The sequence below is a fragment of the Pseudophryne corroboree genome, chromosome 5 (assembly GCF_028390025.1).
Source record: "Pseudophryne corroboree isolate aPseCor3 chromosome 5, aPseCor3.hap2, whole genome shotgun sequence".
Classification (NCBI taxonomy): Eukaryota; Metazoa; Chordata; class Amphibia; order Anura; family Myobatrachidae; genus Pseudophryne; species Pseudophryne corroboree.
In genome coordinates, this window is record NC_086448.1 from 783,727,050 (window position 1) to 783,745,935 (window position 18,886).

General features: G+C 47.2%; 1 protein-coding gene across 1 annotated transcript in view; it reads right to left on the reverse strand.

Annotated features, from left to right (window-relative positions):
• Positions 1-221: 221 nt before the first annotated feature.
• VWDE (von Willebrand factor D and EGF domains) overlaps positions 222-18,886 on the reverse strand; it is a 198,573-nt gene continuing 179,908 nt past the window's right edge. The window contains exons 29-31 of the mRNA XM_063925264.1: positions 17,824-17,919; positions 17,617-17,720; positions 222-1,618 (exon numbers count right to left, since the gene is read on the reverse strand). Coding sequence (XP_063781334.1) covers positions 1,604-1,618; positions 17,617-17,720; positions 17,824-17,919 — 215 coding nt within the window. The 3' untranslated portion in view covers positions 222-1,603. The remainder of the gene's footprint in view (positions 1,619-17,616; positions 17,721-17,823; positions 17,920-18,886) is intronic.

The following is an 18,886-nucleotide window of genomic DNA, read 5'->3' on the forward strand; positions in this document are numbered from 1 at the left end:
GAGTGCTGTTGAAAAGGTAAAATAAGAAGTAGGAAAACACAGAAAACAAATGTGATTGCATTAAAGCAGGGGTTCTCAAACTCGGTCCTCAGGACCCCACACAGTGCATGTTTTGCAGGTAACCCAGCAGGTGCACAGGTGTATTAATTACTCGCTGACACATTTTAAAAGGTCCACAGGTGGAGCTAATTATTTCACTTGTGATTCTGTGAGGAGACCTGCAAAACATGCACTGTGTGGGGTCCTGAGGACCGAGTTTGAGAACCTGTGCATTAAAGTATAAATCTGTGTATAAATGTAAAAAAATGCATTGTATCAGTTAAACGCTTCGGATGACGCCTATTGATAAAAACAGCTCTCTGCACAGAGAAATACTAATAAAATAATATCACCCACTGTTATAATACACACGTCCAACTTATTTTAAGTATCTTCATCATTCTTTTGTTCCATTTTGTTATAAGCTACACCCTGTTCTATTAATAACATCACATCAGAACCTCATCCTCTCACGGTCATCATTAATATGATTGACAGTCCCTGCTCTACAACCAGCAGCAGAGCTGATGCAGCACAACACATAACATTGCTGGGGGGTTTTGTAGGATAGTTTGGCACACCAGACACCTTCTGGTCCTCGGAAATTCAAAGATTGTTGTGTTTGCATGGGGAAAAGGTGCAAGATGGCCGGAACAGAGAATGGTTTCAACTGCCCTCCTACCAATTTTTTATTGGGAATGTTGGGATGTACTGAATGTTATGGAATGGTTGGGTTAGTGGTATGAAGCAGTGGGAAGTTGTCTGATATACCTAAAATGGTTATAGGCAGGTAAGCAGGGACAATATAGCCGTATGCCACTGCATTCCACTGCGGCTCATTTACTTACACTGCATACAGTTGCAGAAGTTGCCCAGCCCCCCCGCAACCAATCATCAGTTTGCAGTTATCTGTCTTGTGCATATCAGACAACGAAGTCAATTGTCTGATTTGGTTGTCATTCCTATTTTTTATTTACAAAGCGCTACTTATTACACAGTATTGAGGGGACGATAGACAAAACACATTACTGTATTTACGACATGGAAACAGCAGATCATTTGGCAATACTAGCAAATGAGCTGTGTTGTTCGTTATCAGTCCGTCTGCATAAATGTTTGTAAATGCCCTTTTTTGTTAATAAACTTCATATATATAAATATTTTATTATAGAAAAATTTAGATTTTTATATTACCCCTTTAAATCGGAGCCTAAACCCACAATGATGAACCAAGCTTTCCTCTTATACAATATTAATATCTGAATGTGGAGTCCTTTTTGCAGTAGTAGTGGTATGAAACATATAACATTTGCAGATATGTACAATGCAACTGATAATTACAGTAAGTGTTCCTCTTGATATTGCTACTGAATATTCTCTTTTTTTTTTCTTGACCAAAATTGGTGCATCATTTCAGCCTTCTCCTCTATGACCTGCCGAGATGTGACACTCAGATGTAACAGCCGGTATTCATCCTGGAGAATATTTAGTTTTTTGGGGTTTTTTTTTTTCAGTATTCATTGAATTGTTCATTTTGCTTCTGTGTCCTTATAGAAACTCCTGTTCACCCCCGTAATCCCTGCAAATAAATAAATAAAAATGAATACAACGCTTTACATCAAATAACGTCTTTAGGCCACTGGTGTTTATATCATGGGTGCAATGTGTGCGGTGCACACGGGCCTCTGGCTCCAGGGGGGCCCGCACCGCACACATTGCACCCATATTTTCATACCCACCTGTCTGTAGTCCACCGCCGGGTGCCGCAACGGCAGCCGTTGCGGCCAAAAAACACAAAAAATGGCTGCGCAGTTCAATTTTTGTCTCCAAAACATGGCGGGCGCCATGTTTCGGGAGACCTGCGCATGCGCAGTAGACTCCAGCATATTGCCGGAGCCTACGGCGCCGTGGAGAGGACGGGGCCCACCTGTAGTGTGCACACGGGCCCCCTCCTCTCTTAAGACGCCCCTGCTTTAGGCCTTCAGTTCTAAATATGAATCAGGCTACAACTGTTTGGATTGTTTACATTGACACTGTATAAATAAGGTTGTAATGTTATATTATTAAAATTTTTTACTTATTGGAACGTTAACACTCCCTGTTGTAGGCTGGGGGTCCCCTGGAGGGCTGGGAGCAGTGGTTGGTCAAGAGAGGATATGGTGAGGTGAGGTAGATGACTCACCATAGAGTCATCATCAATGGCATAGGCTTGGCTTTACCGGTGTTGGGTTTTAACAGGCCACCAGGTGACCCGAGTCTGTAAAGGTTTCTCACGTCAAGCTATAATCCTGGAAGACCCGGGATGTGAGGCAGGAGATCTCAGTTACCTCCAGAGCTTTGGAGGGTACATAGTAAGTGGCAGGAGCCTCAGACTTTGAAGAGACAATACATTGCCCCCATATTCATGGATAGTAGGAGGGAGCCCGTAAACAAGGGACCACATGGTAAAGCCCCCAAAGTTGAGACAAAGGAAAGGAAGGCTGCAATAAAGGTGCAGGGAGATATGGAGAACTCCTGCAGAAAATCAAAAGTGATGATTGCTACAAGAAACAACATGGCTACACAGTGGAGAGACTGATGGTGAGTATTATGTAGGAATAGGAGAGAGGATTAGCGCTTCTAATGCCCCTTTTACACCAAAAACCCAGATCCGACCTGGGTAATTGAACACGGGTCCAAGCTGTGTCACAGCGATGTCACAGTGGCTTGAAACCACCATTCCTACTGCAGACTGGACCCGGGTTAGTGGCAGGTCTTCCCTCTGCCAGCGATTGGAGATATCATCTATAAGGACTGGTGGGCTTCCATCCATTTACATGGCAGGCTACGAGGGTCAGATTCCCACGTTACTAGACCTGGGTTATTTGTCAGATTTTTTTTTTACAGCAAACGTTGACCGGGGTTGCCTTGGCAATAACCCAGGTTATTTGTTTGGCGTAAAAGGGGTATAATTTAGCTTAAAGAGGAGAGGATGAGGTCCCACAATGAGTGCCCCTGTTATGCACACCAGTGCCAGCAGGAATGTACTGGTGTCTGAACGGTGAGGGATGCAAAACAAATGAACTCACAGACAGACTGGGGAATATGACATTACATACACAGAAGGTGATAGGGTAACAAAATAAACACAAAGTGAACAGAGAAGCCCAAAGGCTAAGAAACTGGGTGTCTCCCTAGTATTAGGAATGCTCAGATGGAAAGAAGCGAGATGTAGTGATTTAATACGTAGAGAACCCGAAATGCTGTTGCTAAGGGCAACAGCAAAACCCTAAAGGGTTACCAACGGGTGTGGCAGTAAACTCCTTGGTCAGAGATGGAATAATAGACACGAGAGTCTCCACAATCCTAGTCCTCACTTGCAGTGCACTGGTTCAGCTTACTGCCACTAAATTGACACCTGAACACCTTGCACAGTGAGAAAGGATTTTGGCAGGCAAGTCTGAGAATACAGCCGCAAACTTGCTAGGTTCACAGAGTAGCAAAAGAACCCCAGCAGGTTAAACGACTGACTCCAGTCTTACTGCTAGGTCTGGATTGGCAGAGTGTAATACCAAATCCCAAGGCCTATTTGCAGTAAGCAACAAACAAATACAAAGTTTACACAGTACTAGCTAGCTTTCAGGAACTGACTAACCAACAAAGATTCAGCAGCATCTGCCTAACCTGAGAAGAGGGTTTATATAGCAGGTGCTGTCCACGCCCCACTCAGACCTCACAGACTGTGAGCACAAAAACCAGCACCGGATCCCCTGCCGTGCACAGAGCCTGTAACCACTGTACAGCAAAAGACCCGAACCGGAGTATCAGCTACGCTCAGGTTACTCCGCTAGCACTTGTCTCGCCATGACGACGTGGCAGCACAGAGCAGGAGACCCTAACAGTACCCCCCCTCTGACGAGGGGTCAAAGAACCCCTACCACCGGGTTTATCGGGGAACTGCGAGAAGAAAGAGCGTAACAGTCTGGGGGCATGAAGATCACAACTGCGCACCCACGACCGCTCCTCCGGGCCATACCCCTTCCAGTGCACCAAAAATGACAGCCGACCCCGAACCATCTCGGAGTCAAGAATCCTTTCAACAACAAACTCCCTCTGGCCACGTATCAGAAGAGGGGAAGGTCTTCCACTGGAAGAAGGATTACTAATAGCCCGTTTTAAAAGGGAACAATGAAATGTTTTATTGATACCCAAAGAACGGGGTAGATCTAACTGAAATGCCACCGGATTGATAACCCTAGTGATCTTATAAGGACCGATGAACCGGGGGCCTAACTTATGAGATGGCTGTCTCAACTTCAAATTCTTGGTAGACAACCAGACGAAGTCTCCTAATTTGAAGCTACAGGGTCTTTTCCGCTTATCAAAAACCCTTTTGGTCACTAATGACACAGACACAAGGGCTTTCTTCACTTTCCTCCAAATACCTCTAAGGACCGAAACCACAGAGGAACCACCAGGCGTGGAGTCCAGGGGGTCAAAAGAATTGGCCTTAGGATGATGCCCATACACACAAAGGGAGAGATCCCTGTAGCAGAGTGAGCCGCGTTGTTATAGGCAAACTCCGCCATGGACAGATGAGCCACCCAGTCAGTCTGACACTTGGAGACATAACACCTGAGGAACTGCTCCAAGGACTGGTTCACCCTTTCAGTCTGCCCATTAGACTGCGGATGGTAGCCTGACGACAAGCTGACAGAAATCTGGAGATCGGAACAAAATGCCCTCCAGAATTTGGCCACAAACTGGGATCCGCGGTCAGAGACCACATCAAGTGGCAACCCGTGGAAGCGCACAACATGCAGCATAAATAATTCAGACAGGCGTCTGGCCGATGGCAGCCCAACCAATGGAACGAAGTGCGCCATCTTCGAAAACCTGTCAACGACAACCCAGATGGCTGTCATCCCCGAGGATTTGGGTAAGTCCACCACAAAATCCATTGAAATGTGGGTCCATGGCTGAGATGGAATAGAGAGTGGATGTAATGGGCCAACAGGAACCCCTCTAGGAGTCTTATTTCGGGCACAGATGTCACATGCCCGAACCCACTGATCCACATCCCTAGCCACCGAGGGCCACCACACCGCCCTAGATAGCAACTCCCGAGTTCTGGCAATACCCGGGTGACCTGCCGACTTCTTGGCATGGAATTCCAGGAACACTCGCTGTCTTAACCTAGGAGGCACAAACAAAAGACCTACCGGAAGGTCTGGAGGAGCCTGCTCCTGTGCTCTAAGGACTAATGACAAGAGGTCCTGGGTAATGCCCACTTTAATACATGTGTCACAACTGAGGGCCTGAGCTGACGGGAGGCAGCCTCAGTTGTAGGGGCTGAGATGTACCGGAACCTGGGAGGTTGTATCAGACCCCTGGACATGTAAGTAACATGAATAATAACTGCCCGAAGGCGTGACCACGACAACTTGGATAAAAGTCAATGATGTTTATTATGACAACTCCGCAACACAGCAGCAGTAAAAGAAAACGTAAAAGTCAGCAAAGAATAAATACAGTTCCTGGGTACTACAGGATGGCAGGAGCCACAGGGCACTGGTAGTGTGAGATAGTTCTTATGATCTTCTAGATGGAAAGTCCTTACCAGGCCCGACTGTAGCAATGGAGATAACCCAGGATTGTGCCAGCTGGTGTTCCAGGAAAAGCTGGGTTGCTGAAGATAAAACAGCTGCTGTGGATACTGGCTGGAACCAGACTGTTGTTAGCACGGAGTGGATACTGGCTGGAACCAGTTAAATAATAAATGAACTTGGGAGCGATGAAATATGAACTGAAATGTAGAACTTGAGAGCGGAGAAATAATAATACCGGTGGAGAGTGGTAAAGTGTAGAAAGGACACCGGCCCTTTAAGGGAAGCTGTACTCTGCTGGAAGCTGAGCTGGAAGCAGGTAATGTTGTAGCTGGAAACAGATGAATCCACAATGGATTGGAGAGTCAGGCTACACCGCAGGTGGAATGCTGGTGCGGGTCTCTATGGTGGAAGTCTTGAGACAGGAGCTGGAACCTGGAAGACAATCACAGGAGAGAGACAAACAGGAACTAGGTTTGACAACCAAAGCACTGACGCCTTCCTTGCTCAGGCACAGTGTATTTATACCTGCAGCAAGGAAGGGATTGGCTAGGCAATTATGCAGATTAACAATACTGACAACAGATTGGAGGAAATGATCAGCTGACAGAATCCAAGATGGCTGCGCCCATGCAGACACTTGGAGGGAAGTTTGGTTTGTAATCCATGTGGTAATGAAAAACAGTAATGGCAGCGCCGGCCACTGGAGACAGGAGACGCCAGGCTGACAAGTGCACATCCAACCACGCGGACACAGCGGAGGCCGGGGCTGACGTAATCGCCACTCTGACACTCTGCATGCAGAAGCTCAGGGACGGCGGCTGAGGCCGCGGGAGACGCCATGCCAGATGTAATAAGGCGTTACTGTGACAGCGTCTCAGAGAGACAGGAGAGGATGCAGGAATGTGAACATTAGGATAACAGATGGGATCCGGTCCTGGAGCGCTGAGCCAGCCTTAGGAGGCATCTGATGGGTAAGAAATGGCGTCCAGATACCCGGATCGTGACAGCACCCCCCCCTTTAGGAGTGGCCCCAGGACACTTCTTTGGCTTTTGAGGAAACTTGGAATGGAATCTCCGGACCAAGGCAGGAGCATGGACATCAGAAGCATTGGTCCATGAACGTTCCTCAGGGCCGTAACCCTTCCAGTCAATAAGATACTGTAGTTGACCGTAACGGTGACGGGAGTCCAGGATCTTGGCCACTTCATACTCAACGCCTCGTTGAGTTTGGACTTTCGGAGTTGGAGGAAGTGAGGAATGAAACCGATTCAAGATCAGCGGTTTCAACAGGGAAACATGGAATGTCCTGGGTATTTTTAAGAAGGGAGGCAACTGGAGTCTGTAAGCAACAGGATTGATGACTTGTTCAATCTTGAAAGGACCGATATAGCGAGGTGCAAACTTCATACTGGGAACTCTTAACCTCAAATTCTTCGTGGATAACCATACCCGATCACCCACCTTGAGAGCAGGAACTGCTCGACGCTTCTTATCCGCAAACTTCTTGTACCTGAACGATGCCTTGAGCAGAGCTGATCGTACGCTCTTCCAGATATTGGCAAACTGATGCAAGGTGATATCCACTGCGGGAACAGAAGTTGCTGGAAGCGGTTGGAACTCAGGAACTTTAGGGTGGAATCCAAAGTTAGTGAAGAATGGTGTTGAAGCAGATGAAGAATGATACTGGTTGTTATGACAGAACTCGGCCCAGGGAAGTAATTGAACCCAGTCATCTTGAGAGGAGGACACATAGATGCGGAGGAAGGCCTCCAAGTCCTGATTCACCCTCTCGGTTTGACCATTGGTCTGAGGATGGTAAGCCGTGGAAAACTTTAGCTTGACTTGGAGGACTTGACATAAACTTCGCCAGAATTTGGCTGTGAATTGAACTCCTCGATCTGAGATAATTTCTTCAGGAAGACCGTGGAGTCGGAAGATCTCTTGTATGAATACTTGAGCCAACTTGGAAGCTGACGGAAGACCGGTGAGAGGAATGAAGTGTGCCATCTTGGTGAACCGGTCAACTACCACCCAGATGGTATTGAACTTGTTGCACATGGGTAAGTCTGTAATGAAATCCATCGACAAGTGGGTCCATGGTCGACGGGGAACGGATAGTGGAACCAGTTGCCCCGCAGGCGACTGGCGGGATACTTTATGTTGGGCACACTTTGGGCAAGATGCAATAAACTCCAAGACGTCCTTTTTCAGAGTTGGCCACCAATAGGACCTAGAGATAAACTCCAGGGTTTTTTGGATACCTGTATGTCCGGCAAAACGGGAAGCATGGGCCCAATGCATGAGCTTCTTCCTTAGCATCGGCTTCACAAAACTTTTCCCTGATGGGGGCGTAGAGTCCATCCCTACCGTGGAGAATGCCAACGGATTTATAATAGGATGCTTGTCTGAAGACTCTGACTCATTTTCTTGCTCCCATGAGCGGGAAAGGGCATCGGCCTTGCGATTCTGAGAGCCCGGACAGAACTGGAGTTTAAAGTCGAACCTGGAAAAGAAAAGTGCCCATCTGGCCTGACGAGGGTTGAGACATTGTGCGCCCTTCAGGTATAAAAGGTTCTTGTGGTCTGTAAGTATGGTGATTGAATGAGAGGCTCCCTCCAACAGATACCTCCACTCTTCTAGAGCGAGCTTGATGGCTAGCAACTCCTGGTCGCCAATGGCATAGTTGCGCTCAGCTGGGGAGAACTTCCGGGAGAAGAAACTGCAAGGGTGTAAATGGCCATCTTTAGCCCTCTGAGATAACACCGCTCCTACTCCAACGGAGGAGGCATCCACCTCTAAGATGAAAGGAGAGTCGATGTCAGGCTGTTTCAGAACAGGCGCAGAGATGAACCTTTGTTTTAAAAGATGAAATGCTTGCATGGCTTCTTCAGACCACTTGGACGGGTTAGCACCCTTCTTAGTGAAAGCAGTAATAGGCGCCACAATGGTGGAAAAGTCTCGTATAAACTTTCGGTAATAGTTGGCGAACCCTAAGAACCTCTGGACCCCTTTGAGGGTTAAGGGTACCGGCCAATTTTGGATTGCTTGTAGTTTCTCAGGATCCATCTCTAGTCCGGAACCGGACACAATGTACCCTAGAAACGGAATGGACTTGACTTCAAAGACGCATTTTTCTAATTTGCAATAGAGATGATTGACACGGAGACGGGACAGAACCTCTTTAACCCAAAAACGATGTTCCTCTAAATCGTTGGCAAAAATGAGGATATCGTCTAGATAGACCACGACATGACGGTATAGAATGTCTCTGAAGATCTCATTGACAAAATGCTGGAAGACAGCTGGAGCATTGCTCAATCCGAAGGGCATGACGAGGTACTCATAATGTCCGTCACGGGTGTTAAAGGCGGTCTTCCACTCGTCACCCTCACGGATCCGGATGAGATTGTATGCACCTCGCAAGTCCAGCTTTGTAAAGATGGTAGCTCCGCTAACTCTGTCAAAGAGCTCAGTAATCAGGGGTAAAGGATAACGGTTCTTGATGGTAATGTCGTTCAAACCTCTGTAGTCGATGCACGGCCGCAGACCACCATCTTTCTTTTTTACAAAAAAGAAGCCTGCGCCGGCTGGAGAAGAAGAAGGTCGAATGAACCCCTTTGCTAGGTTCTCTTTAATATATTCCTCCATAGAATGCGTCTCAGGCAGAGACAATGGATAAGTTCGGCCTCGAGGTGGAACCTTCCCTGGAACGAGATCAATCGGACAGTCCCATTCTCTATGAGGAGGAAGGATATCAGCAGAAGCTTTACTGAACACATCCGTGAAATCTTGATATGGAGGAGGTGGAACATCAGACGACCTGGGGGAGGAAGAACAGACAGGCAATACTTTAAACAAACATGTCTCAGCACAGGAGGAACCCCATGCCAGGATTTGCGTAGTCGTCCAATCAATTGTAGGATTGTGAAGACGGAGCCATGGAAGGCCCAGGACCACAGGATGTGTGGCTCTTGGAATCACTAAAAAAGAAATAAGTTCGGAATGAAGAACTCCCACTCTCAGACGAACTGGTAGAGTCCTTAAAGAAATGACTGCATCAAAAATTTTGCTGCCATCCACGGCAGTTAAAGAAATGGACGAAGGAAGTCTCTCGGTGGGTAGGGACCACCGTTTAACATAGGCTTCGTTAATAAAGTTCCCAGCTGCTCCGGAATCAAGGAGGGCAAATACGTTCCGATAACGTTGAGCAACTTGAAGCGAGACTGGGAGATTACAATCTTGAGGAGATGGAGAGGAGATCATTACTCCTAGCCGGCCCTCTCCTTGGCGAGCTAGGATTTGGAGTTTCCCGGACGTTTGGGACAGGCATTAATGGTGTGAGACGGAGCTGCACAATAGAGACAGAGAAACTCGGAGAGACGTCTTCGGCGCTCAGCAGGAGTTAAACGGGAACGACCAAGTTGCATGGGCTCATCTTTAGATGGTGACAGTTGACGAGGAGGAGGAGCAGAAGATTTTGGAGCAGATGATCTTCCACGCTCAGTTGCTCTCTCTCTGAAACGTAAATCAACTTTCGTGCAGAGTGAGATTAGCTCATCTAACTTAGAAGGTAAGTCTCTGGTAGCTAACTCATCTTTAATACGCTCAGATAAGCCATGCCAGAATGCAGCATACAGGGCCTCGTCGTTCCATGCCAGTTCGGATGCCAGGATCTGGAACTGTATCAGATATTGTCCTACAGTACGTGACCCCTGGCGTAAACGGAGAATCTCGGATGAAGCTGAGGTTACCCGGCCTGGCTCGTCGAAGATGCGCCTGAATGTTGACACGAAGGCAGTGTAGGAAGATAGCAGGGTGTCGGACCTCTCCCATAACGGTGATGCCCAATCAAGGGCTGAGCCACTGAGAAGAGAAATAATGTAGGCAATTTTTGTACGGTCACTGGGAAAATTGCCAGGTTGTAGCTCAAACTGAATCTCACACTGGTTGAGAAATCCCCTGCAGAATCTTGGAGATCCGTCAAATTTTGCTGGCGTTGGAAGATGAAGACGTGGAGCAGAAATGGGTAAGGTGGGTGGGGTTATAGCTGGAGTCACTGTGGTTGACGCACCAGACGCGCCTGATCCACGGAGAGTTGTCTGAATCCCATCCAGCCGAGTAGAGAGATCCTGGAGACAGCGGATGATGTGGCCCTGTGCAGCCTCCTGATGTTCTAGTCGGGCTGCCAGTTCTTGCATCGGCCTGGCCGCTTGATCCTGGTCTCCGGCTGGATTCATTAGGTCAGTGCTTACTGTCACAACTGAGGGCCTGAGCTGACGGGAGGCAGCCTCAGTTGTAGGGGCTGAGATGTACCGGAACCTGGGAGGTTGTATCAGACCCCTGGACATGTAAGTAACATGAATAATAACTGCCCGAAGGCGTGACCACGACAACTTGGATAAAAGTCAATGATGTTTATTATGACAACTCCGCAACACAGCAGCAGTAAAAGAAAACGTAAAAGTCAGCAAAGAATAAATACAGTTCCTGGGTACTACAGGATGGCAGGAGCCACAGGGCACTGGTAGTGTGAGATAGTTCTTATGATCTTCTAGATGGAAAGTCCTTACCAGGCCCGACTGTAGCAATGGAGATAACCCAGGATTGTGCCAGCTGGTGTTCCAGGAAAAGCTGGGTTGCTGAAGATAAAACAGCTGCTGTGGATACTGGCTGGAACCAGACTGTTGTTAGCACGGAGTGGATACTGGCTGGAACCAGTTAAATAATAAATGAACTTGGGAGCGATGAAATATGAACTGAAATGTAGAACTTGAGAGCGGAGAAATAATAATACCGGTGGAGAGTGGTAAAGTGTAGAAAGGACACCGGCCCTTTAAGGGAAGCTGTACTCTGCTGGAAGCTGAGCTGGAAGCAGGTAATGTTGTAGCTGGAAACAGATGAATCCACAATGGATTGGAGAGTCAGGCTACACCGCAGGTGGAATGCTGGTGCGGGTCTCTATGGTGGAAGTCTTGAGACAGGAGCTGGAACCTGGAAGACAATCACAGGAGAGAGACAAACAGGAACTAGGTTTGACAACCAAAGCACTGACGCCTTCCTTGCTCAGGCACAGTGTATTTATACCTGCAGCAAGGAAGGGATTGGCTAGGCAATTATGCAGATTAACAATACTGACAACAGATTGGAGGAAATGATCAGCTGACAGAATCCAAGATGGCTGCGCCCATGCAGACACTTGGAGGGAAGTTTGGTTTGTAATCCATGTGGTAATGAAAAACAGTAATGGCAGCGCCGGCCACTGGAGACAGGAGACGCCAGGCTGACAAGTGCACATCCAACCACGCGGACACAGCGGAGGCCGGGGCTGACGTAATCGCCACTCTGACACTCTGCATGCAGAAGCTCAGGGACGGCGGCTGAGGCCGCGGGAGACGCCATGCCAGATGTAATAAGGCGTTACTGTGACAGCGTCTCAGAGAGACAGGAGAGGATGCAGGAATGTGAAACATTAGGATAACAGATGGGATCCGGTCCTGGAGCGCTGAGCCAGCCTTAGGAGGCATCTGATGGGTAAGAAATGGCGTCCAGATACCCGGATCGTGACAACATGATGGGGACACAATGGGCAATGGCTCCTCGGTGGTCTCCTGGATTGGAGCAAAACTCCGCGAGAGCGCATCAGCCTTGATGTTTTTTGACCCAGGGCGATATGTTATCAAAAAATTAAAGCGAGCAAAAAACAAAGCCCATCGTGCCTGCCTGGCATTGAGGCGCTTCGCTGACTCTAAATATGCCAAATTCTTATGGTCGGTGAGAATTGAGACCACAAACTTAGCCCCCTCAAGCCAGTGTCTCCACTCCTCGAGTGCATCCTTAATAGCCAACAATTCCCGGTTACCCACGTCATAATTCATCTCGGCAGGCGAAAATTTACGGGAAAAGTAAGCACAGGGATGAAGGCGATTATCAGACACCCCCATCTGAGAGAGCACTGCCCCAATACCCATCTCAGAGGCATCCACCTACACCACAAAAGGACGCTCTGGATCTGGGTGTCGCAGCACCTTGGCCGAGACAAATGCCCTTTTGAGACGGGCAAAAGCCGCTTTGGCCTCACAAGACCAGTGAGCAACATCCGCCACTTTCTTCGTGAGTGCCACCAAGGGCGCCACTATAGACGAAAATCCAGCGATAAATCGTCTATAAAAATTTGCAAAGCCCAGAAAACACTGAAGCGCCTTCAAACTAGTGGGCTGCACCCAATCCAGGACTGCCTGTACCTTGGAACCCTCCATTTGGAAACCTTCTGGGGAGATAATATATCCTAGAAATGCGATTTGCTGAACTTCAAATTCGCACTTCTCCAGCTTCGCCCTAAGCCAGTGGTCTCTGAGTTTCTGGAGGACTAAGCGTACATGCTTCCGATGTTCCTCCAGGGAATGGGAGAAGATTAGGATGTCATCTAAGTATACAACTAAGAATCTATCCAAATATTCCCTGAGCACATCGTTCATGAAGTCCTGGAAGACTGCCGGGGCATTACAGAGCCCAAAAGGCATCACCAAATATTCATAATGCCCTGAGTGGGTATTAAAGGCAGTCTTCCATTCATCCCCCTCTCTTATTCGGATTAGATTGTACGCACCGCGTAGGTCAATCTTAGAAAAAATGGTGGCAGTACGAAGCTGGTCAAACAAGACCGAAATGAGAGGCAGTGGGTATGAGTTTTTAATCGTGATACGGTTCAATTCCCTGAAGTCGATGCAGGGTCGCAACGAACCGTCCTTTTTACCCACGAAGAAGAACCCCGACCCAACTGGAGACTGTGAAGGTCTGATAAATCCCTTAGCCAAGTTCTCCTGAATGTACTCTGCCATAGCCTGAGTCTCAGGACGTGACAGGGAGTACAACCTGCTCTTGGGAAGCTTAGCATTCGGCAACAAATCAATGGCACAGTCATAGGGGCGATGGGGAGGTAGTACCTCTGCAACTCTTTTGGAGAACACGTCCGCAAAATCTGCATAACATCCTGGCAATCCTGGCAAACTTAGCTGCGAAAGCCTGACTGGAAGGCTCAAGCAACTCCTGAAACAATCAGTACCCCAACTAAGAATCTCCCCAGAGACCCAGTCAAATTGAGGATTGTGGGCCCTTAACCAGGGTAACCCCAACACCAATGGGGCAAAAGTACAGACAGTCACATAAAAGGACAATTTTTCAGAGTGTGTGGCTCCAATAAACAAAGAAATCTGGCTAGTGCAAGAGGTAATTTTACCCTGGGATAATGGTTCCCCGTTTAACCCACAAATCTCAATTTCCGATACCAAGGGTACTAAGGGAACAGAGTGTTTCAGGGCGAATTGGCGGTCCATAAAAACCCCGTCGGCCCCACTGTCCACAAAGGCCTCAGTCTTGACAGTTTGACAGAGGATCTTCAAGGTCACCGGAATGATAAAAGTCTTCTTGGGAAATTCCGACTTCTGACCTGACAGGATATTTCCCATCACCCTCAGGCCCTGAAGTTTTCCGGCTTTTCTGGGCATGATACTACCACATGACCTTTATTCCCACAGTACAAACATAACCCCTGCTGTCTCCTCCGCGTCTTCTCACGCGAGGAGAGGCGGGTAGCCCCAATCTGCATAGGCTCCTCGGAAAATTCCTCAGAGTCTGAGGTTCCCTTGGGAAAGAAGGAAAACTCGGTCTCCCTTTCAAGCCTGCGCTCTCTCAGCCGTCTATCCACCCGAATGGATAACTGCATGAGCTGATCCAAGCTATCAGGCAAGGGATATTGTACCAGTTGGTCTTTTAACTGGTTAGAAAGACCTCTTCGGTACTGGTGTCTCAGGGCTGGGTCATTCCACTGGGTATCATGGGCCAACCTCCGAAACTCCGTACAGTAAACCTCAACTGGCCCTCGCCCTTGCTTAAGGATCGAAATCTGAGCCTCAGCTGAGGCCGTCTTGTCAGGGTCATCATACAACATGCCCAGTGCCGTAAAAAAAGCATCAACACTTTTAAGTGACGGACAGTCAGGCTGCAACCCATATGCCCAGACCTGTGGGTCTCCTTGTAGCAAGGAAATCACTATGCCCACCCGCTGAATCTCCGACCCAGAAGACTGAGGCCTAAGCTGGAAATATAGCTTGCAGCTCTCCTTGAAACAAAAGAACTGCGAGCGATCTCCAGAAAAACGATCCGGGAGATTTACTTTCGGCTCCTTAACCCCTGAAGGTACTGCTGCTGCGGGAGCTCCGCCAGCGGCCTGCGAGGTGTGCATTTTAATGGACAAATCATTAAATTGTCGAGTCAGGACCTGCACCTGATCGACCACCTGTTGCAAAGTATTTTGAGGGGTATGCTCCATATTCCCACAAAATTTCAACAGGAGTATTAGGCTGCTGAATATGTTATGCACACCAGTGCCAGCAGGAATGTACTGGTGTCTGAACGGTGAGGGATGCAAAACAAATGAACTCACAGACAGACTGGGGAATATGACATTACATACACAGAAGGTGATAGGGTAACAAAATAAACACAAAGTGAACAGAGAAGCCCAAAGGCTAAGAAACTGGGTGTCTCCCTAGTATTAGGAATGCTCAGATGGAAAGAAGCGAGATGTAGTGATTTAATACGTAGAGAACCCGAAATGCTGTTGCTAAGGGCAACAGCAAAACCCTAAAGGGTTACCAACGGGTGTGGCAGTAAACTCCTTGGTCAGAGATGGAATAATAGACACAAGGAGAGTCTCCACAATCCTAGTCCTCACTTGCAGTGCACTGGTTCAGTTTACTGCCACTAAACTGACACCTGAACACCTTGCACAGTGAGAAAGGATTTTGGCAGGAAAGTCTGAGAATACAGCCGCAAACTTGCTAGGTTCACAGAGTAGCAAAAGAACCCCAGCAGGTTAAACGACTGACTCCAGTCTTACTGCTAGGTCTGGATTGGCAGAGTGTAATACCAAATCCCAAGGCCTATTTGCAGTAAGCAACAAACAAATACAAAGTTTACACAGTACTAGCTAGCTTTCAGGAACTGACTAACCAACAAAGATTCAGCAGCATCTGCCTAACCTGAGAAGAGGGTTTATATAGCAGGTGCTGTCCACGCCCCACTCAGACCTCACAGACTGTGAGCACAAAAACCAGCACCGGATCCCCTGCCGTGCACAGAGCCTGTAACCACTGTACAGTAAAAGACCCGAACCGGAGTATCAGCTACGCTCAGGTTACTCCGCTAGCACTTGTCTCCCGGTTGCCATGACGACGTGGCAGCACAGAGCAGGAGACCCTAACAGCCCCTTGTAAGATAGAAACATACTGTGTGAGGGAAGGGGAGTTTGATGTTTCAGGTAGCATGGCTGCTTATGAGGAAAGGAACCCCTTGGTCAGAAGGAGAAAGTCCTGTTTATTGGATAGGGAACTTCCCTACTTCAGAGGTGCTGGGCCTTTGAGACAGCAATGGGGCCTGAGTACTGAAGGGGGCAAGGCCAAATGTGGGAGGTGTGGCTATGCCACCTCCTGAAAAAAACAACAACACAGAAAATACTATACACAGCACCACTTCCCAGCGCTGTGCACTGCAAAGCAGTACATTTACCATACAGTGTCTGTCCATGGATTGTAAGTGCATGACTGTGCATCAACAACAGGTGGGAAGCCCCTATAAAGTGCTCCACACAGTGATGGAGAGCTGATACGACTAGCTAGAACGTTTGTGAGTTGCAAGGTGTGATCTCTGGTGTAGGTAAAGGATAATGTGAGAGCTATGACCCTGAATGACTATGGCACTAGTTCTCCCAGAACATCTATTATATAACCCATTACTATGGCTCCGATAAAGAACTGTGCTGGTGAAGAATATTATGGTAAAAGCAAAGTAACATCTGCTAAAGTATTGTGCTGGAGGAGTGGAGATGTTAAAGTGTTTGAAACCGTTATAATTATGCTGGAGGAGGTTAATGTTGAGTCTGTATACAGTACATTCATTATGTTATGCAACTACCAAGTCTCCTGTCCTAGAGGAGGAAGTGTGTCAATAAAAATGGCTAACTTTCTCATAAGAGGTGGTCTAGCGTCCAATATTTTGACATCTGCACTGCACCACGTGGTAACATCCGTGTTCATCCATAGTACATAGATGTGCTAAGCACTCGTGCATTTGGGGGCCCCCTACTGAGATCTGCTCCACCAACAAACTAGCCAGAGATAAAGAGTAAGGGTTTATTATATCACATTCTGTTATAACACCAGCGGGTTCACAGAATATAAATATTATGGGATAATATGCCATGGTTAATCTTTAGAGCTTTTTGATTATAGTGCATCCACTGTAATTAGAAATGTGCAATTTGCTTTGTCTGATAACCGTACACACCCGAACTTTGGGGTTCTAAGTCAAACCGAGTCCCAACTCGGGTCATCTCGCCAAGTTCGGATCTCAGATCTAAAAAACGAATCTCGGATGTTTTGGGTTGCATGTAAGTACCCCCGCTCGTGATTTCAGGACTGGAAACTAATGTTACCGATATTACTGATACTGTGGGAACAAAATCAGGTCCAAATTACACGATTTTAGCTGTTTTTATAAATTTTTAAAGAGATCCAGATCCAAAAAAAACAAAAAAACAAAAAAAAACCCACATCTTGGGGTGATACTCTCTTGCAGGTGAAAATCTAAAGGTATCCGAGTAGCAGTATTACTCCAGTCCCATTCACGTATACCTCTCTTCTTTCTCTGATTGGCCCACACAATCACATGTTCCCACTGATGCTTAAAACCATAGACCGTTTTTCTTCTATGGGTTCCAGACATCTATTGAAACTACTGATGTCACCATTGATGGAGACAGTCAATTATTAATCATTCGATATCCATCCCTTGTTAAAAATGGTACAATTTTCATAACAGTGTCTCTGTAAACAATTATTTTTATCTTTAGAAAGCCAAGTCATGACCCAACAGTAAGACTGTAGTTCTTCCCTGTCCCGCTATATCTTTATGACAACGCTTATTACAGTACCTGCAATCTCTGGCTACACGTTACTCCAGCATATCCCGGGCGGCAGGAACACACATTAGGCGACGTACAACGGCCTCCATATAAACACTTGTAATTGCAGACGGCTGAAATCATTCAGGAATCACATTAAAACAAAGAAACATTGTCCCAGGACATTATATGAACAAACATAAGCTAAAAAAGTACAAAAAGCAAAGTATCACTTACGGGTCTGGCACTGAGCCCCTTCCCATTCCGGCGGGCACTGGCACATGTTGGGGCCGATACACTCGCCCCCATTCCTACATTTCGGTAGGCAAATTGCTGTTAGAATGCAAAACTGCAATTAATTAACAAAATATACACACAGTGAACAGACTTACAGTCTGTGCTGTAGCCTAACATTATACTCAATGCGAGTCTGTCCTTTCAGCACAGAAATATTAGTTCCTTGGATGGATGGATAAATACTGTATAACAATAACGTATATTGTAACCTACATGAGAACGCCTGCTGAGTAGTTATTTGCAATGGGTGTGGATCATTAGATTGACAGTGTCTAGGTCGACAATGTTTAGGTCGACCACTATAGGTCGACAGTCACTAGGTCGACAGGGTTGGAAGGTCGACAGGGTTTCTAGGTCGACATGTACTAGGTCGACAAGTCAAAAGGTCAACATGAGTTTTTTTTTGGTGCCATTTTCTTCGTAGAGTGACCGGGAACCCCAATTAGTGCACCGTGTCCCCTCGCATTGGCGAGTGAAGCTGCCTCGCTCTGCTACCGCTTCGATCAGCACAGATTACTGTTCCAATCGTAGTCCACATGGATCGTTAAGTATGAAAAAGTTCCAAAAAAAGAAACAAAAACGTGAAAAACTCATGTCGACCTTTTGACCTGTCGACCTAGCACATGTCGACCTAGAAACCCCATCGACCTAGTGACTGTTGACCTATAGTGGTCGACCTAAACAGTGTCGATCTTCAGACCGGATCCCATTTGCAAGCACACGTTTTTCTCCTGAAATAATATATACTATTAGCAAGTGTTGGAAGTGTTCGCCATTAGCGTCCAGGCTTGAACGCAGCTCTTTGGCACGCGCTTGTGGAAACTCCCATGTCTTGTGACAGGTCACGCAAGGAACTCTGCGGTGAAGCCAGCGTTCTGTTTTTCACTTCCTGCACCGTTGCCCCTGACATTTTCGGATGGCCTCCTCCATAGACATCCAATAATGTACTGAATGGTGAATTTTGCCAGTGGTTTTTCTGACCTCCAAACTGCTCCTCACGGCA